This window comes from Hippoglossus stenolepis, chromosome 4, assembly GCF_022539355.2.
Source record: "Hippoglossus stenolepis isolate QCI-W04-F060 chromosome 4, HSTE1.2, whole genome shotgun sequence".
Lineage (NCBI taxonomy): Eukaryota > Metazoa > Chordata > Actinopteri > Pleuronectiformes > Pleuronectidae > Hippoglossus > Hippoglossus stenolepis.
In genome coordinates this window covers 6,367,170-6,388,428 of record NC_061486.1, presented here as the reverse complement: position 1 = coordinate 6,388,428, position 21,259 = coordinate 6,367,170, and the positions used below count along the sequence as shown (strand labels likewise).

The 21,259-nt window shown below is 41.5% G+C and overlaps 1 protein-coding gene across 1 annotated transcript in view; it reads left to right on the top strand.

The window, feature by feature from the left end:
- Positions 1 to 1,191: 1,191 nt before the first annotated feature.
- The window catches only part of b3glcta (beta 3-glucosyltransferase a), a 52,933-nt gene continuing 32,865 nt past the window's right edge, over positions 1,192 to 21,259 (top strand). Inside the window, exons 1-3 of the mRNA XM_035154433.1 lie at positions 1,192 to 1,502; positions 9,109 to 9,152; positions 19,578 to 19,617. Of these exons, the coding sequence (XP_035010324.1) occupies positions 1,436 to 1,502; positions 9,109 to 9,152; positions 19,578 to 19,617 (151 nt within the window). The 5' untranslated portion in view covers positions 1,192 to 1,435. The remainder of the gene's footprint in view (positions 1,503 to 9,108; positions 9,153 to 19,577; positions 19,618 to 21,259) is intronic.

Sequence of the window (21,259 nt, the reverse complement as noted above, 5' to 3'; positions counted from 1 at the left end):
TTCATTCAGTTTGCAACACATTCGTTTTCTCTGTGAAAAAAACATCCTTTAAGGTTCAGGATTTTACAGACATCAGATTCCTTCCTGAGATGCCAGGCTGTATGGGAGGTTTTGTTTTGGAGGCTCAGGTCGGGGGTTATGCTTGCAACATGACGAGGGCGGTTCGACCCCATCCAAGTCTTCTCCAGGTTCAAACTTAAAAGGTGGAAAACGGACGGTCTTCCTCTTCAAAGCTCATCCCTGGACCACTGCTTGTCTTTGTCTGTTAAAGGCACATAGATCACCCCCATCAAGGGCTTCATTTTGGTGGGGGGGGGGGCAACTATTGATTAGCAATTATTGATTTGCACCTAATTAGATAAATAGACCAAACAGGAGGCCAAGCAGCAGGCCAAACATTTGCCGATTCCTGTGAAGATGTGTTGCCTTGCTCCGGTTAACATCAATATAGAATTTAAATAGGTTTGAATCTTGGACTTTCGCTGGATGAAGCAAGACATGTTCTGGATAATCTACTTCACCCACCAGTCCCTCCTATGACTCACTTCTGAACGAACTTCAAGTGATAGTTCACCAAAAAAATGAAAATTCACTCATTATCTACTCACCACTATGCCGATGGAGGGATGAAGTGTTTGAGTCCACAAAACACTTTTGGAGTTTGTTGCAAGGACATGTGAGTATTGCGAGAACTGGCGATAGCTGCAGTAACTAGGAGAAGGATATCAGAGGACATTTAGACTAAACACATGGTGTAAATGACGCCATTTCATGTCGAATTTGAATATCGGGGTATACGGACACTTGCACGACACCACAGGAGCAGTATGGAGGCATGTTATGTGTTTTTTCTGTAGTTATTTCTACGTTTGAAGAAGTCGTCACCATTTACTTCAATTGAATTGGATTTGGCTGCAATGCTGTTTACCCCTGAGACTCCAAAAGTGTTCACCCACCCCTCCATCAGCATAAGGTTGAGTAATGAGTGAATTTAAATTTTTGGGTGAACTATCCCTTTAACAGCTTGAATTTTTTTAATTCAAAATAAAACATTTTTGTATGTGTCATTATTTCCTTCACAGATGAACCGCTATAGTTGAGATCCTATCAGAGTACGTGTGGATATGTAGGAGTTCCTCGGGGGCACGTGAAGGCAACAGTGAACCGTATTTATTTCCCACCATGCGCCGGGGCTGCCTCAGTGAACTCATCCCGCCAGCAGAGCGCGTCCCTGCGCCTCGCACAGAAAGTGGGGGAGTCCTCCTTCCACCGCACAAAACCCACTCCCCGTGAAACTGAGAGAAGGAAAAGCCCCGGTGCTGCTGCTGCTCCTGCTCCTCCTGCTGCTGTGTGTTCTCTGATTGTTGCCCTGTCAGAAAGCTCATGCGCCGGGATCTTGTTCTTCCTCCTCCAGCGCGGACAGGACTCTCCCAGGATGCTGTGGAACAAACCTCGGAGCGGCTCCAAAGTGGCAGCGGGCTGCCTGGTCCTCCTCTCCGCCTGTAAGTGCTCACTTTACTTTCTAATCCTCGCGTCGGGAGCCTCGGAGGCAGCTGCGAGGGACGAACACTTCAGTCCTGTCCGCGTGTGTGTGTGTGTTTGCACGAGACGCGCAGATTTCTCTCCCCCCTTTTTTCTCCAGAAACAGGGAAGACGAGCTTTGAGAGAGAGGAAGAGGAGGAGGAAGAAGAAGAAGTGAGGAGCCATGATCCGCCTCAACTTCCTGAGGAGTTGAAAGGCGATCGGCACGAACCATGTGGCTTAATGTCGACAAACCACTGGAAGTTTTACGCACAGGATTTAGTGACAGGGACGCGTGGGAAAGACCCAGATCTTTGCAATGGAGGCGTTTTTCTCTCCAAAATGGTTCTTTCTCTCTCTCTCTCTCTCTCTCTCTCTCTCTCTCTTTCTCTCTCCCTCCTTCCTCCGCTCGCGTCAAAGCAGCTGCTGCTGCTTCCTGACACATCGACGCTGCGCCGGTGGGAGTCAAGTCGAAGCCCCGAGGATGAATGCGCCTCGGGCTGCAGCTCCTGTAAAGCTCCTCCACCGAGTCTCCCTCCTCTCTGTCGGGCTGCTCCTGCACGTTCAGCTGCACAAAGTTACGTGATCCATGAGGGATTGATTCCTCTTCTTGCTGCCATTAAGGGTGACGAGGCAAACCCACAGTCTCAGCAGCCACGTGAAAGAGTGTTCATGCACTTTTAGCAGAGATTTGCACTCAGATTTGTGGATAAATTAGATTTTTTTACATTCCAAACTTTGACTCAAAGTGAATCAACATGTCAAATATTCCAGGTGCTTTTAATTCCAGCATGTGGAAACCACCCATCCCTGCATGCAGAGATTCATCTGTCAGAATTAAGCACAAAAACGTGCACACTGTATGTCCATGCATGTGTTTCTGCAAACAGAATACAGTCAGTGCTGTGTCCTATCCATTCTGTGCCGTGCAGCTCTCAGTGCATGGCTGCAGCTGTGCAGGAAATTGCACTGAGTGACCAATCTAGCATTGTACCACATGGATGCCCACCCGAACAGAATGAGATAAATGCTGAGTGCAGGAGAGCCTGCCTGCTTTGTGAGGGCTGGAAATTGTCACAGTGTAGGAGTGCAATATATATTCAGAAAAAAGAAAAATATGTGAGGATCTGCAGGAATCCCAGTGCTGCCTGAAAGTGTAATATCTGTTCGGGTAAATAAAACAGGAAGTGAATGTCAATGCTGCAAGGAATTTCTACAAACACATTTAATTTTTGATTGGATATAACCAATCATTTCTCAACCTCCTCCTAATTTATGTTTTCTGCCTTCATCTCCTGCATGTGAATTTTTTTTTAGCTTTTTCTCGAATTCGCGTCTCTTATTTAACTTTCAACATGTTTAGTATCATTCAGCATCACCTGTCACCGTTAATTCCGTATTCCATTTTAAAAAACTGCAGCATGTCTCTTTTTATTCTGTCTTTAATAACTAGATATGGGTGAAATGTTGCCTTTAAGCTTAAGCATAAAGTAAGAATGGCATTTCAAGATTGTGGATATGTTAGATATGTTGTCGTGTGTAGTGCACGAGGAGTTACGAGGAGCCACGGTCACTGCTGCAACCCACCATGTTTTATGTGCACAAGCCGAAGCTGTGTTTGTGTGTTTGGCACCAAGTCAAGCTCGTTTAGTCGGGCATCAGACTCTGACAAGGCTTCTTGTCCGCTCCGCCTGGATGTAATATTCATGCGCCCTAACATCAAGGCACCACCGAGGTATGGAGAGTGTCCAGTAGTGTGGCATTAGGCTGCCACCGCTGCTGTTTTTCAATGATGTCGTCCGTGAGGCTTCAGCAGACTGTCATTTCCGATGTGCAGTGGAGCGCCGTGCACGGCTCGCTGTGGCCCAGTTGGGATGAGGGGCAGCACCTCGCAGGTTTGAGGCTGCAGCGCTCCCGTCCACACAGGCTGCATTTCAATGGTGCCACATGTGGAAGCTCCACAAGGTCTACTTTTAAAGGCGGATATGTGGTTCACAAATGTAGTTTGTCTGAAAACAGTCTGTTTGTTTGCTTTTATTATATAAAATAGATTTGCATTTGTTGTTGTTGGGGACTGTTTGTCTATGTGCTTGAGCTCAAATACAGATAATGTCATTTCAGATTATTTAAATTACAGCATTAACGCAGTAAATTAATCTTAAGATCAACAGGACGCTGCACAGACCAAGTGTCAGTAGTGTATAAGTATAAGTTAAAAAACCTGTTGGTATCAAGAGGGAGCTCCAGCCAGACGCTCAAACTAAGTGAGGAGTTGCCGGTTTGGGATGTAAGTGGCTGCCGGCAGTGCTTGAGTGGGAATAAAAAAGTTTAGATTTAATATGACACAAAGCCATATGAAGCCTGAGCCTTGTGGATGCCGAACAGTTTGCAGAGCAGCTTTCACAAATACACACAAGTGCATTATTACAACTGTATGTGCAGCAGAAACTGTGCCATCTGTGCCAGTCCTTTGAGGAGCTTCTTTTATCATAATAGCGTTTGCTGCCTGTGTTCTCACAGTGTATATTTCTTACCCCCCATTAAAAGTCCTTTAGTTTTTCAATTTTCTAAGTTCAAAATGTTTTACGACTCTATTCCTTGAACACACGGCGGAGAATAAAACTGAGAGGGGTCTTAACAGAAAGAAGTGGAGCGCTTGATACGTTTTTCAGATCAGTCCCACTCTGAGCCGTCACATTTTCACGGGAATTGAACCCTGTCGCCAGACAAGATTGTTCAAATAGAACAATTCTGCAGAACCTCAGAACAGTGTCAATGTGTGTTTTCGTCCAATGTCTGCGTTTTTGAAGTCTTTCTTGCACAGCATTGTTAAAGTTAGATATGTGGTCAGAATAAAGATTTGTGCCTGATTGCAAATGCTCCTCTAGTGCTCTGAAGTTGGAATCAAGTGTCAACCCATCATGATGCTCATTGGTTTGCGAGCTGCCGCTTTCAGTCTTGAGTTTGGCGTCATCCAGCATCATCTTGGTTTTTCTGAGACCATAATTAACCATATTTGGTGGAGTGGGGGGGTGGAGCCTGACCGAGCGCTTAAAGATGTGACTTGCACCCATTGGACCGTACTAGCTGCCAATCACAAGCCCCAAAGCTTAAAGCTATTGAAGACAACCTTAAACTTGCGATTTAGACGATAAACTGCGCAGGAAAATGTCTTCTGATTTTTATAAAGTGTAGAAGTACAGTTATTTTCTCAGACTTAAATATAAACAGACATATTTTTGTAACCAGTGGAGTTGCCCCCTGCTGGTTATTGGAGATAATACAGGTTTACGTCTATTTTTATACACTCTATGGTTGTAATTAATGCCCATACGTAATTCTGACCTCAGCAGTATCCTCTCTGCCGCACTACATGTAGGACGAAGTGCTTCCTGCATTGGCACTGAACACCTAAAGGTGCAGAATAATCCCATATGAACATAATCCCTAGATATACTGGGCTCTTCACGCACATACCATCAGTCAGCACTGGGTGTGTGCTGAAGTGAATGAGCACTCTCCAAAAAATAAAATCACCGCCTGTGGATTTCAGTAGAATATTCACGTACCTTTCATCTGTGGTTTTGATTTGCTCCATGTCTCGCTGTCTTCACCATCCACTCTACGTCATTTAGTTTCACAGTTAGTGTTCTTGTGTGAACTCGAGTGCTGGGAGCGGCTGTCACTGTTTTTTTTTGAAGGGGGTTTGTTAAGAGCTGGATCCAGGTTGAAAGGCCCTCAGCTTGGGGGTGGATGTGGTCTCAGAGGTGGTTTCTGGATGGCAGCCCGGGCCACGAATATCAGCGTTGAGCAGCGATCACACAATTTCATGTTTTATTGTCTTTGCCAGATTAAATAAATCGTGTTTTTCAGGAGCGCTGCCGAAGTAGTCTGGCCTTCAGCCTCTTTGGAAGCCTTCAGTTGTCACATTTTGCCTTTAATATTCCACATAGACGTGGTAATTATCAGAGCTCTTTTAAATCTCACCCTGACTGCTAATTAGCATTCAAGTCGATATAATGCACCTGCACAGCCGTCTTTGATAATGTGGTTTTGTAACTTCAAAGTACTTTAATGTAGTGTCTCCATTTCCCCTTCTCCCTCTGCGAGGTTCTATAAGAGGAGTTATTTAGAAAGAAGAACAGCTGTCGAGTATGTACTTGATATACATATATTCACTGTTGCCAGATTCTCGAGTTTCTGCAGAGATGCCCTAAAGCTGTTTTCAGGCTGTTTATGTCCTGAGGAGGAAATCCGGAGATTTGGGTTCGGACTTTCTCTGCAGTTTCGCACATTTGAACAATGCAGCGGGAGATTCTCTGCTCAGACACGTTCACAACAGCAACACGTAATCTGCAGGATTCAGGTGAGGGGTGGTGCAGCAGGCAGAGGCAGGAAGTAACGTATTAATTCCGCTGCAGAGCTCACGTGCTATTGCTTACGGCGCATCAACACCAGCGTCGGGTCTCATCACAACAAACTCTCTTGACATTTTCATCTTTTCTATTTTCATGTCTGTCGTGTGTTAGAAGCGTCATCAACCCCCTCTCTCACTCGCATGTGCGCTTACATCGACTTTCTGCAGACTTTATACTTGGGGGGGGCAGGTGGAAAAAATCGGCAGAAACTCTGGAGGCTGTCACACGGACATTTGCGTTCACACATACAACTCTTGTGGAGAATCTATGTAGTTCTTGCACGAAAGCAGCTTAAGATGCACTCATACCAACCTGATTCCCCTCAGCTTTCCATTTCCTCATCTAATTGCATCAGACATCTGCTTTTATGTCAATAACGTTGTGTATTGAGCGGCTTGTTGAAAAGGATTCAACCAAATCAGAGCTTTCAGCGCGGAGACCTCCAGACAAGTCCAAGCCAGCAAGTTCCCGTCGCTGCCACTCGATTTGAAAACATTCTCGGAAACAACAGACTTGATTATGCAGGTTGAGGAAGCGCTGCGCTGCGATGGAGCTGCTCCCATCAGCCCTCATGACATTATGTGTGTATGAGAGTCCCCGACACCCCCCCACCCCACCGCCTCTCCCTCTCCGGGGCGAGCCATGAAAAACGTAGCAGAATGCATTGTGAACGTATTCCTGTAGGAAGCTTCATTTCGTGCCAAATGTTGCATTTTTAATACTGACATAAAAACCTGGGATGCTGGATAACGGCGTGGTCGCCCCGCTCGCTCCACGGAGGTCATGATTTGATGGATCGGACTTTATGTATGTGAACTTTACGTGGCCATTAGGATTCAAGGACACTCGATAATAGACCACATAATAATTCGGTTCGGCTGGATTTTTTTTTTTTGTTCCTGCCTGAGGAAAAGTTGGCAGTGTCAATGCAAATTACTGTTATCTTTCCCTCATTGTACAATTTAAGTGTCTTTATTTGCTCTTTTATCAGCAAGTACAGGTTTTTACTCTCTTTAGGAGCCATATGTTGTGGAAGACAGTTGGCTGAGAGTTGGTTTATAGAGACAGTTTATAAATCAGTGCCACCAACTTGCCATTAAAAATATGTAATCGATGTTTTAAAAAGTTTTTTTTACAGTTCTTTTTTTTAAAGGTAGTTTTAGTTAAAGGTCCCCTCACTCAGACATACAAGTTTTGCTTGACTAAGACCAACTGATTTATATGATAAGACTCCGTGTCTGTGTTTATATGTTTGCTGATATGAAAACTTTAATAATTAAAATCTTGTTCTGTCTGCATGTGTCTCGCATAACTTAAGAACCTTTCATCTTATTACCTTCGCAAGTGTCAGATGTGTTGTTACACACCAAAGGAAGTGAAATGCAGAACCTTGAATATCTTTAACTTTTACAGTTTCAGAAAGAAAAGCTGCAACCAGCATCACCAAACAGCCAATTCCACACAGGCAGGTTTAGAAGAGATACTGCACTAGTTTCCATATTTTGTAATTTTATATGTTTGGTTCTTTATGTGTTTTCTTTTTATTCATAGTTATGGATAATAAAGTTTATGGTTAAACTGTAAAATATCAAGCCTCAATTACATGTCATTCTCAGGAAGGTTTGATAACATGAAGAATCATTGCCAAATATCTTTTAATATTGGTTGAGATATCGGTATCAGAATTTTTTTGGGGGTATCTTTCACAAACCATATCGATCAGGTCCTTCAATTATCCATAATAACAAGATATTTTTTCATATGAATAATATTTAAGTGTTAATGAAAAATTAAATATCTGCCTCAAATCTAGATGGGCTTACCTATTGTTGCAGAAACGTTTCTCTATGGTTTATTATTTCAAAGGGCTCAAGTCGAGGATCATCTGCAGCCCCTTCTTGTTTCCCCCCCCATATCGTATATTACTTTCTCTTATTGGAGGCACACTCTCAGAAATCCTCATCACAAAAACACTCTATTAACTATAAAGTGCAGTGAAGTGTGTCGGCTCGCAGCAACAAACAAAAGATGCTTTTAATGCCAGGCAACACAGAAAAAAATGGAGATCTGATCTTTCTCCCTTTTGAAAAGCCTGTGCATCGTTGAGTGAAGTTGAAGACCTGAGGTGTAATCACTGCCTTTTCATCTGGGTGTTTTTCTGCTCTTTAAAAGACGCTCTCTCTCTCTCTCTCTCTCTCTCTCTCTCTCTCTCTCTCTCTCTCTCTCTCTCTCTCTCTCTCTCTCTCGCTCTGTGAGGAACGTGCGAAAACAATGTTTTCTCCTGCTTGGCTGGAAGACTTGGACTGTTTTGAAAACAGTGCTCGCATCCATTGTTGTTTTCTGGTGCTTTCATGACTGAAATAATTAGGTTCATTACTCTGCACTGAACTGGTGGCATTACTCCAGGCTTTACACACAGCTGTGTTTTGAACTTAACTTGGCTCTTTGAATAATTTAAGAGGAGGCTTCCTTCGCAATAGATGGAGTTAATCTCCTGACCAAATTTCTTCAGATTGGGTCATGAAAGCAAAGTCACAGAGGTTGTATCTATCTTGTGAAAAACAGTATTTACACACAACCATATTGGACTTTTTTTTTTGCATGTTACTTGTTTATTAGATTTTGCTCGACGGCAGCACTTTCATCTTGCTTGTTCCTGGAAAACAAATCTGCTGCTTTCAGGTTTTAATGGCCGCAACAGCAAAGACAGGAGAGGGAATTTAACTCTTTCTCGGTTGTATCACCTAATTAAAGTCAGGTTTAAAGCTGACTGATGCTGCAGTGTGGGCGGCCTGATTCAATAGAAAACCTCTGTATAAATTCATTCTCAGCGACGCTGCTGTTTTGGGATGTATTGATTTGAAATCCTGGGAATCTTTCGGTGCAGATTTTCTTGCCTCGGAATCGATGACAATGCGATTGGATGGACGCTCTCAGCGCTCTAATTACAAACTCTGCTCTCAGAGGTTCCAACTTACACTCAGCGCGAAGGAATTAAGCTCTGAGTTATTATTTTTCATATTTTGTAATAAATTAGAAGATAAATCAGGTTGTTTTCTCTCCGCTGTGCACGGCAGCTTTGCAGTTATGGAGGTCACCCCGCCTGAGGTAAATAAAGAAGGTTTATGGTTTGAGTTAAAAGGATTAATTTCTGTTTCTGTTCTTGCAGTTCATTTCAACCTGGCGTCTGGCGGCTCAGAAAAAGGCCCACAGGTAAGTGATTCTTCATTTCCTGTGTGCAAATGAGTCTCAAGCCTTGTGCTTCTGCTCATCTCTCGATAATTAATGTTAATCGTTCACTTCCTGTTCCCCCGAATCAAAGCCTTAATTACCTCAACAGCCATGTTTTCTTATGTTGGTCGATTATCAGGCACCAGATCAGACGTTTAATTTTCTCTGCCACGCGAAATCCATTTTTTGCTCCTCTAAAAGTGCGAGACGATTTTCTCTCTCGCTGTTGCATTTTTATAAGTCTGCAGTTGCTGCTCGATAAATAATTAACATGTTGAGTTGCTCCACTTCTTATTGGTGTGAGGAGATGTTGACAGTAAGCCTCCTGGCAGAGGTGCTTAGCATCACAGAAATGGGGAAATTACTGTCTTGCTTTTTACTGATGTCAGCTGATTCCTTTCCTACAGAGAGAAGTTTCCCCGTTTTTCGCTTTGTTGCTTTTTTAATTTAGCTCAGATTTTGTAAAAACCACATTTGTCAGTAATCAACAAAGAATGAAGAAATAACATCCTTTAACAACTGGTCGTCACTTCGATTAAAATTGTGAGAAGCAAACAAAGACACCTGCTTCTAACTCTGAAAAAAAGGTTTTAAAATGGTTTTAAATTAAGCTTCTTCAGTTAATTGTGCTGCATTATCAACGTGCCTTCAGAAGGATCCTCAGTCGGAGCTCTAATCGCACAAAAACACACTTTTTTTTTTTGTGTGTTGAAGAATGATAAAAGACAGCTGCCTGTCAGAATGATAAAGCAGAGATTTAAATGGCATCCATTCAGGAGAAGAAACCCATTAGTGGAGCGGGGGGGAAAAAGGAAGCATTTTCCCGAACAGAGGAAACATAATTATGAATAAAAGTCAAATCTAATGTGGTGGAAAAGAAATCCATGAGCAACTGGTTTATGGAGTTCAGTTTGTCTACACTGTTCTAATACACAGACATGTCTGCAGGAAGCATCAGATGTTGTCATGTGGGACTGTGATGGGAGGATGTTTCTCAGCCCGAGTAGTTTTACACTGTACATCAGACACGTGTTGTTTTCAGTAATATTTGTCGGATTTTTGCTACAACTTTCCTGTAAAAGTAGAGACACACACACACGCACACACAGACACACTCACTTTCTCCTGAGCTGAAGAACAACATTAACAAATTAGAAAGGAATACAAATTTCTGGGTCAGGGAAGTGCTCCAGTTTAGTTACGGGAAAGTCACTGAATCCTTTGTAACACATGCTTATAAATGAGTGGACTCTAAAGTAAACACACGTGATTTATAATTTCTAAAATAAACCAGTGGCTGGATGATAGTAATTAATTTCTGCTCTTTCCACCGAGGGTTATTGACTTTCTAGCAAAGTTTCAGGCTGTGGGGACTTTGTCAGTGTAGCTTAAAACTGTTCAAGTGGAGAGGTTGGAATATTTATAAGCTCGTATACAAACCAATACATATCTAAGCGTCCAGATAGTGTGTGTTTGAGTTGGACATTCCATATACAATATATATATATATATATATATATATATATACGTAAAAAAGATATTTTCCAGACAAGTTTTAATTGCACAACGGCCTTGACTCTGATCTTAAACCCCATCAAACTCGACTGATATTTATCTCAGCTATGCAGAGAAGAACAGATTGTTTGATGCCATCGCAGCAACAAATGCTTTAATTTCATGTTAAAGATCATGATGATATTTTTAATGGTTTTATTTACAACATACCAGTTGTCGGTCTTAAAATTTGATCGCTATCCATTTTCCAAAAGCACTGGTTTGATTTTTTTCAGTCAATATTTCATATCTTTTAGGCAAGAATGAAAATTTAAATTAAGTCGTAGGAGGAAAACTTTCTCGTCACAATTTTGCAGAACCTTTATGTGTTGTTGTTTTTTCAGCCCCAAAATGCTGCCTGGCAAAACAGTACAGTAAATTTTCCAACCCTTTATTTGTTATACTACAATTTACTGTAAAATAGCAATTAATTTTAGCAGGTGCATATGAAGTGCGAATCCATTAGCATCCTAAAAATGTTCCTGATAGTTTCCCAAGGTGTTAATGGACCCAAGACATTATTGACGGCCGCTTTGGAATTGTCAACAATGTAAACTGCATTGTTCGGTGCGTGTGTTGCATTTAATGGAGCCCAACCACCCATACAGGCTTTTAAACCACTGCTCCATCAGAGCTTGGTTCATGTGAACCCAGTGGTCAGTGGAGATGATCTGACTTCTGGGCCCATCCCATCGTGATTCAAATCTGGCTAAACCTGCAGGGGCTCGTGTGTGTGTGTGTGTGTGTGTGTGTGTGTGTGTGTGTGTGTGTGTGTGTGTGTGTGTGTGTGTGTGTGTGTGTGTGTGTGTGTGTGTGTGTGTGTGTGTGTGTGTGTGTGTGTGTGTGTGTGTGTGTGTGTGTGTGTGTGTGTGTGTGTGTGTGTGTGTGTGTGTGTGTGTGTGTGTGTGTGTGTGTGCCGTGTGAAACTTACGACAACAGATTTATATGATTGATAAATACATTTCACTGTGATGGTGCGAACCCCCATGGAGGGAAATATTTGACAAGATGCATCCTCTGCTTTTATTGCACATAACCCAACTAAGAGGCATATGATTTGTAAAGTGTAACATGGCAGCAGCTATAAACATCCCAGTCTTGTTCTCAGTAGTTGTCTTTGAACACAGCCTGTGGTTTGCATGTGGAGCGGCAGATTTACCTCCCGGCTTTGAAGAGCGCCTGGAGCCTCTGATGACTGGCATCGGTTTGAACTTGGTATGACTTGGAGATGTTGACGAGGGGCGAGCATAGGTAGTGAGATAATCTGCCGCTCCCGGGCTCCATAAACAGCTTAAACAACAAGTGTAGTACAAGTTTGCTAATGTAAGCAGACGAGCCTTGATCTTGCACACCCAGAGGATTCCGCACAGTGAGGGGATGTATGCATGCAGTTCACAGTGCGAGGAATTATTCACCGAGTTCTTCCAAGAATTCTGCACAGCCCACGAATAACTTGAACTTTTGAATGTCGGAGTCAATACGGTACTTTTCAATTCTTCTGAAAAGAGCCCGTCCAGCTACCTACAGCATCGAGCTCCTTTGTCCTCTTCGTGTGTGTGTGTGTGTGAGCCTTCACCTCTTTGTGAACTGCACTCAATCTCAAGTGCAGTTCACTCGCTGACATAACGACCAATCATGAAGGAATAAAAGCTGCTGTCTTCCCTAACAACACAATCGATTTACCTCCTCATGTCTGATTGGACAATTACATCTTCTCTGTTATTATTTCTAAGTTTTAATGCTCGCTGTCAAACACATTTTTTCTTTGCAAAGATTTGTGTTTTACATCTGTCTGTGCAGCCGAGGTGGATTTCACCACACACAAAAAGAGCTGTGCTTATTCTCCAGAATCTCAGGCCTCTGGCAGACGCTACAACAAAATCAAACTTTAGAGGAGAAGTGTGATTCTTTTGCCTGAGATTAAAAAAGCTGAATGAACGCTGCCAACGTGCAGTTGTTTGAGCGTTCTGCAAATGGACAAAAAGTGTGATTACCAACAGCTTGCCAGGCGCAGCTGTCAGAATTATCAAACCACTTCAAGCTTGACGTTTCCTTTTGTTCAATATGTCGTGAAGAAATTGTTGTTAAGTGGATCCGTGGAAATTCAAGACGAGGTCTGGAAGATCAAGAAAAGCTTTCAGATAAAAGTGAGCATCATCGGGGGGGAAAGAAAAACAAAATGGCTGTGTTCCCCCTCCACTGTCCAACAGTCCACATGGAAGAGTCACCAGTGGAAAACCTTACCTGTGACTTTATCACAAAACTGCAAGAAACTAGTGTTTTGTGACATATGAAGTAAAAAATGTGAGAATAACAGATTATAATGAAATATCAGCATATTCAGGAATGCAAATGGAGAAATCTGTCGGTCATCGAGTCTGATTGATGATATGGATTTTTTACGGGCTGACACTAATATATTTATGAGTGAAATATTTTCAATACCAATTAAATCGGCCAATATATACAGTATATTAAAATATTTGGCAATGATTCCTAAGATTTTGCTTTCAAACCCTCATGACAAAGAAATGTGATTGATTCTTGATATTTTACAGTTTAACCATAAACTTCATTATAATCACTATAAATAAAAAGGAAACGCAAATACAAACAAAATATATTAATCATGAATTGGGGAAAAAAAAAACATGATTATTTCTTCTGCATTGTTTATTCTGTTAGATAAAAGTTTAATAAAGGCACGAATCTGCAAACATAGAAAATGATAAAGTTGTCCAACTGATGAATTGATGGGTCTCTATCATAGGTAGATATTAATCATGCAGTTTGTGAGCAGCCTAGAAATATGGCAGGTTGCAAAGTGTTCTGCAGGAAAAGTGGAATTCAAATTCCTAAATGAACAATGGCAGTAATTTTGTTGGCTATAAAAACTGTGCTCACGCTGCCAAACATTAACATTTGAATTTTCCACATGTGGACACGGATTGTATTAGATTCTCCTCTCATCAGGTCCTTTTTGTCACACAGCATCCGGCTCATGCGACATTCAGAAGCCTGAGATATTATCCAGAAAGTCGAGGGCTTATTGAGCTCGAATAATCTTTTCCTCTATGACCAATCTGCCCCTTTGCAGACTTTCATGGCTGAAATCTGGTCAACATCTATCAGCCATCTCACGCAGAGGGGAGGGAGCTCGGTGTGACCCTGAATAACTCGCACAGCGGGGCCGGACTGTAACGTTTCCCCCGTTGCTCCAGGCAACCAGATTTGGAACCCCGTCAACAATTTTGTGCGGCCGAGTTGCCTCTGTTGGCACCAATTTTTTTCCTGTGCTTAGAAAAACAAAGCTGCGAAACAGTGGAACTAAGTGAGAACGTCCCCGTTGAACTGTTTCACTGTGCGAGAGGAGCTGTTCAAGTTATCAGCTGTGGAGAAGAACAGCATGGAGTGAGACTGAGGCTGAAAGAAGTGGACAAGAGGAAAGAGAGAAGTGGACACTCCATTTGTACCTGAGAGGCAATAAATTACTGTATTTGTTGAAAGAAATGGGGGACAAAATAAACCACAGTATCACAAACTCTCTGCAACACAGAGGCTGCAGCCATCGGTGAAAGACAAGTTTGCTCATGGGTTCGATGAGGAAGAAAGTAATAGAACAAGTGCACCTTAACGAATTCATACTTAAGTAATAGAAGCTCAGGGAAATCAAGATCCTCGTCGCAGGAGTTAATTTACCCCGGCTAATTATATCATCTTGCAAATGTGAAATTTAAATGCAGTGACATTGGTCTCTCATTCTCGCCTTTTATTCTTGATTTTTAATGAAACTGAAACTCTTGTTCTTATTTAAATCCATTTTGTGTGTGTGTGTGTGTGTGTGTGTGCCCGCGTGCCCGCGTGCCCGCGTGCGTGTGTTGAACAAAGGAAGGCTAAAATGAACATTTTGTCTTTTTAAGATTGAGACGGGTCACGGTGCCTTTTCTTCAGCTACTTACTTCACTGGGTACAGGATGATGGCCGTTGCTATGGATACGATTCAGCACTGAAGCAGCTGCATCATATAGGCCCCGAGTTCAGATCTCGTTAGAACGACCTTAATTGGAGGCCTATACTCTGCATGTATTGTCTGTATTCCCGTGCTTTACACTGCTCTGTCTTACATGACGTGCAGAATGAATCCACTTCAAGTGATCACTACCTCTGTGTTCTTTACTCCAACTGTTTTCTATTTCAAGGTGTAATTATGTAGCTTGCGTCATCAATTGTAACTTTAAAGTGTTCAACTGGCAATTTTCGATATTTTTCTTAATCATAAAATCCTGTGAAACACCAACAATGTGCTACTTCCTGTCTGCAGCTCTCGGTTTTTCCTCCTGAAGACATAAATCTTGTGTGTTAGTCGGATAAAAATCATTGTTGGTTTTGGTCTCTTTCTTCAGCTGAAGCGATCATTTGATCAGTCGACTGTCAACAGAAGGAATCCGCGTCTATTTCGATGAGCGATGAATCGTTTGAATCATTTTTCGAGCCGGTAAATAAAAATGTTGAACGTGTGGTCCCGGCATCTCAAACGTGAGATGCCGGAGCGGGACATGTGAAGATGTCCCCTTGGTCCTTGGGAACCTGTGATGTATTTTATATATTTGACTGACCTTTCATAGACTAAATGGTTAATCAGACATTTGTGTCACACTTGGCAGGTTAGTTAATAATGAAAACAATATTTTCTCTCAACCATAGAGTGGCACTCAGTAGAGCACATACCTCCGCCAAGACCCAATACTCTAAAATATTCTAATCCAATCCAGCCACACCAAATTGCACAAACTCAGAAATAGTAGTTCCCTTAAATGTGCCTGATTTATTTATTTATTTTCCATTAAAAGTCCATGAATTATTCCCTGGGAAATGGCTGAAAATGTCAAACAAAACTCTATCTCGTAATGTGATTTAAATAGTAGTTCCTGGACCAAAATGTTACGGGGTCTTTGGAGGTTTTCGTGTAGTTCTGCTGAGAAACAAACCAACAAACAAAATCTCAATTATTGGGCTAATAACACTTTCAAACTAGATGTAAAACCAATTTCTGGCAACTTTTCTTTTCTTGACGTGACTGTTGAGCACATTCTGGAACAAGTTACCAGATCAACCTGTCAGTTTAATCGTCTTAATGCCTTTGCTTTGATGGTAATCAGCAGTTATTTCCACCTAATTTTCAGTTGTCAACCAAATGAGGGGGAAAAAGTGAAAACCTGAAAAAGTAAAGCCTGCTCATGTTCACAGAAATCTGACAAGTTGGCTCATTACATCAAGTGTTTAACCCTTCATGTATTTACGGTGCTCCAAGTCCGTCTTGACAGCCGGCTTCTATAAACATCACATATTTTCATCCAACATGTCAAAATTCAAAAAAAGTCCTGCAACCTTGAATTCCTGCCATCAGTGAACTGAAAGCTAATGCGACCTGACGGGTCACTCACATCAGTGGAGCGTCTCTCCCCTCTGGGACTGAGAGACGAAGCAGGGCGCCATGTATGAATGTGAAGAGCTTCCAATCAAAGGCAGAGATCAAAGGGTTGTCTTTGCTGGTGTCCTTGACTACATAACGTTCACATTAAGTAGGTTGAGGATGATTCTCGAGGAGTTTATGCATGTCCACATAAGCCGAGAACGCCTCCACCGCGGTGCCGCTGCCGTTCCGAGGTTAAGCTACACGAGGCACAATTTTTCTGTCTGTCTGCATCAGTGCGGTGCTGCCACAGATCAAAAGTGCGCAAGCGTCGGGGAATCTAAACCCTTTGGATGGACCGTGTAGACTCATAGCAATTCCTTTTTAACACCTATGGGTGTCTGATTCCTGCTGCAAATGGCTGACAGCCTGCTGTCAGATGGGATAAAGGAGAGCGTTACCTGTGCAGGGAGAAGGCCAAGTGTGAGCTGAGAGTGATTTATCTCTCAGTAATGGTGAAAATGATGCCAGACCTGATCTTGGTTCACTCTGCCGCAGAATATTAGATAATTTATGCCACCAGGAGAAGATTTGCTATCCTCGTGTCAGTCGGCTACAGGGATTTTATGAAATGCAACCAACGAGCAGGATTTACAATGAGGCCCAATGAGTAAATCTTTCATCATAAGCATTTGAGGTAAATTCACCTTGTTGGAACCTTGTTTTTACATTTGAATTATAAATTATGTGAAATAACACAAGCAACTACAGAAAGGAAATAAGTCAAGGGTTTGATCTGACATTTAATTTATAAATATATCAGAATAAAAACATCAGAATGTAATAAACCCAACCAGCCAAGCCAACAAACCAGTCCATTATATCACAAACCAAATCCAAATAAAACCATAACTTCCTTGTTGGAGGTAACTAATTCCTATACCACTTTTATTCTGCATAGTTGTTTTGAGTTGAACCTCCAGTGCTAACAAGCAAAATTCAAGACCTTCAGATCTCATTAGAGGAACATTGGAGGTTGATTTAAGATCTTTCATGTAAAAAGTCAGTTGTCATCTTGAAAAACCTGATTATAGTGTAAACAGGTGTTCAGACCAAACAAGGTCAAGGTTTAGAATTGAATCCATCAGGTTAAATAAAGTAAAACAGTAAATCGGGACTCTACAGAGCCAGGAATCTGTAACAGTAAGAATGTGCACTTGCATGTACGTGATTGGCCAAAGCAACGTCTTCCTGTACAATGTGGAAAAGCTTGAACTGGGTTCAAGTTATATTTTCCAGAGACGGTCGTGTTGGAACCTCATTGGAGCCGAAATAATGGTGTGAGTGACACGAAGGAGGAGGCTGCATGTTACCCATTAGAGCAGCTCATTAAAAAACACACGGAACGTTACAAATCGATGTGGAACAGAGGAGGAGGTTCTCCAGTTTGCATAGATTGAGAGATCTCTGATTAAAGCCTCATTAACACCATGTCCGTCAGTCATAAGGTCTTCTTCAGGGCCATATAAAATCATGTAGTGAACACACAACCCCACGTTGGGAACACGCACACTCTCACAATCAGGATAATTGGTAACGTTTCACTCGTCGCTACATTCATCACTCGGGAGGTCTTGATTTATTTTGTTTGGCAGTGACGATCTAGTGATTTACTGTGAGTCGTGTTGTGCTGGAGGACGCACACTGAAAAACCTTGTACCTGACACTCATCAGTCACAGCTTCCTAATTAGAGCCAGACAGATTTATCAGTTGGTTGATTTTATTGGTCGATACCGGTGTCGGAGTTTGTGTTTGCTGAATAAACTAAAACTTTTTATTTTTACAGAATATAACAAACTGCTGAAAAGAGGGGCCATTAAATTTCTACAAATTTAGTTGTATTTGTGTTTTCTTTTTGTTAATAGTTATGTATAATAAAGCTTCTGGTTAAACTTTAAAATATCGAGCCTCACTTTGATTTATTTCTACCTGTTCAATCAAGAATTTGATAACATCCTAGGAATTATTGTCAATTTATATATTTAAATTGGCCATTCTATCGGTATTGGAATTTGTTTTACTGCCTAATTTGGAGTCAGTCCGTCTCTGGTCCTAATGCGGCATCATTTATTTGGGGATTATTTGGCTCATTTGCCTCCATATTAACCTGTGGTTATATAATCTATATTTACAAGTTTACCTGTCGCATCCTCCTGGTTTACAGGATGCATACGTTTCCCTTCTCTCTCCTCGGCTAAGGGAATGATTTCCGAGGAGTCTCGTGCGATAAGATTAGACAGAAACCTTGTGGGCATGACTAATGCTACTGAGTCCAATTAAGCTGATGTCTCGTACCCACTGAATTAAATCACCCTGATATGATCTTGTCTGCCTGTGCATATATTTACCTCTAACTCTGATCATCTGGAAAAAAAAAATACGAGCGGGCGGAGCGAGGCACATGCAGGAATCATCGCCGTGTATCAGAGCAGTTCAAACTTTCTACTGTCATTTTGAAAATGTGCCTGCTTGATGCTTGTCAAAACACTCCGTTCCGGGTTTGATAAATAGTCGAGGAAAATGACAGGAAGTGCAGAAAATATGTGCCGTAGAATAATTTAACGATCGGTTGCGCGAAGCTGTTCAAAGGGAAATTGGCCGAATTAATAGGATGTTCTCTATTATGAAAATTGGTCGTCCTCTGAATGTGCTGAGTTGGCGGGTTACACGTACGCCGGCTCGCGCAACTGCCACCAAACTACTGCGATTGTCTGTAACCACGGCACCATACCGGCTCCGGGTGAATTTATGAGTTCGTTAATCTCTCTGAAGGCTGCAACAGCTTGCCAGTGAAATGATTGTTAGTCTAGAGGAAGTCATAAATCAAAACAGGGCCCTCGGTTTGTCATTATCTATTAATACTCGTGCTCTAGAGCTCTGGAAGCCGCCGGAACCCACACGTTCTTGCCTTCTCCCAAGTCTGAGAGATTTTCCTCTGAAAGACGGAGGTAAAAGACGTCTCCTCAAAGTTTGCTCGGCTTGTGATTGATTCACTCATCCCGCCGCGGTCTGCCGCATGGGCTGACAGCTCTGGAGGTGGAACAGTGTTCAAAGCCTTAATTGAGCTCCATGCTCAAAGCCCTAAATGCTGCAGGCACAAAATCCACACAATTAGGAAGGACTAATGATGTCGGGTATCGCTCATTATTTCTCCAAATAACCCATAGAGATTTCCATATTTAGAATCACTAAGTCTTAATTAGTGATTAGGAAAAGGAAATGGAGTATTTAGCTGAAAGTGAGCATCTTCACACAGCCCATTCTCTGCGTCTTTTGTTGGAGCAAAAAAGTGGATTTATGTAGGTCATTATTTGAAGACGTGTTTGAACAGCTCTTTTCTGATGTCGTAATTATTGAAACGTCTCTCTGTCTTTTTCAGAGCCAAGATGATACACATGTCAACCACAACAATCAGCTGGGTGAGTCCTGTTTCCTTTCCAATTAGTTGCAAAAGTATGAGAGTAAGACTGTAAAAGTTTACAGTACATAATGCAGTGTTTTACAGCCTGCAAATTACAGAGCAAATATTCCCTACATTTGGGGCATGTAGGGCAGAAATGATTAATTCATTTGTTAACCAAGAGAAAAATAATTGGCATTTTAATAATTGATTTTGTAGCTTTTAAAGAAAAAATGCTAAATGCTTTACTGTGGATTTTTGTTCTCTAATATGATCATTAACCAAATATATACCTTTTTTTTTACTGTAGGCCTTCTTATAATCATCAATTATGTGATATTTTATATTTCACGACCAAATGATTTGTTGATTAATTGAGAAAATGATAAAGAAAAATAATTGTTCTGTAGGATGCCAATGAATGACAGAAGCAGAGGGAATCAGGAGGAGCCTCAAAGTTTTTTTTAACTACACATAGTAATTTACTATTTTACTATATATTCTCTTGTGTTTTTACATATGAACAAATGCAAACATCTTTTTAGAGTGTATAATGTTACAATTATCAGAACTCTTAAGTAAACAATACGATAACTAATGTCTTTGTATTATCAGTAAAGACTTTTCCTGGCGTATTTCCCACTGACAATATTATGGTGCTTTATACTCATTAAGTAGAAGTAAATGTATTTTATTTCTCAATCTCACAATCACCTAATTCTTCTTATTTGAAAACCCCAGCACATATTATGTACTTTACTCAAACCCTGTATAAACTAGATAATTACCTTGTTATTTGCCGGCTGTAATGTTACCAAAGACTGTTATGTACTTTATATGATTTGATATTTGCGTTTAAACTTTTGTTCAAAGCTGCTTTTCATAGAACAGATCATGTTGTTTGTTCTTTGGATCAATGTTGTTTGACATTTGAAGAGATTATTACTGAGTATTTTTCCGTTTTAGGAGAACGGAACGCTGGAATGGTTTAAATACAACATCACTTCATATAATCATAAATCGTAGGTCGAATTAAAAGATAGAAGAGGCTGTAAAATGAACATAGTTTAGTGATGCCAGACTTTTTCATGAATAAAGTCCCTTGTCTTCATCGATTTGACAGAAACCAGGAATTTCATAAGTAGAACAAATAAAAAAAAGATCTCACGCATGCCTTTCATGCTTCAGGGGGCTCGTACAATCCGTATCTGAGAATGATTTTTTTTTTTCGGGAGCCTGCAGAGGACATTGGAGCCAGTTTTCTGGACCTCTGCCTGTTGTTCATTCAACTGGGTCACCCCCAGACGCACAAGCACACAGAAGCAACTTCATAATGCTCTCATTTGGCACCTCGGCACAGCGAGGAAATACAAACAGACAGCTATCTGAAAAATAGAGCCGCGCTATCTGCCGTCGCCATAGTAATTCCCTTTGTCACAGAAGAAGAGCCACGCTCACCTGCAGAGAATATTGTTCGTGGGCAGGGATTCAAAACGAGGAAAATAAATGTCGCGAGTTCGATTGTTGCAACGAGGCAGCCGACATCAAACGGCACGAGTGGCTGGTTTATTTTGAAAGGAGCTGCTGACCTCTGAGTTATCACTGTGTTTCTTTATGGGGGGGGCACAGGGATCCAAATCTTAAGAGGATAATGTTCTATT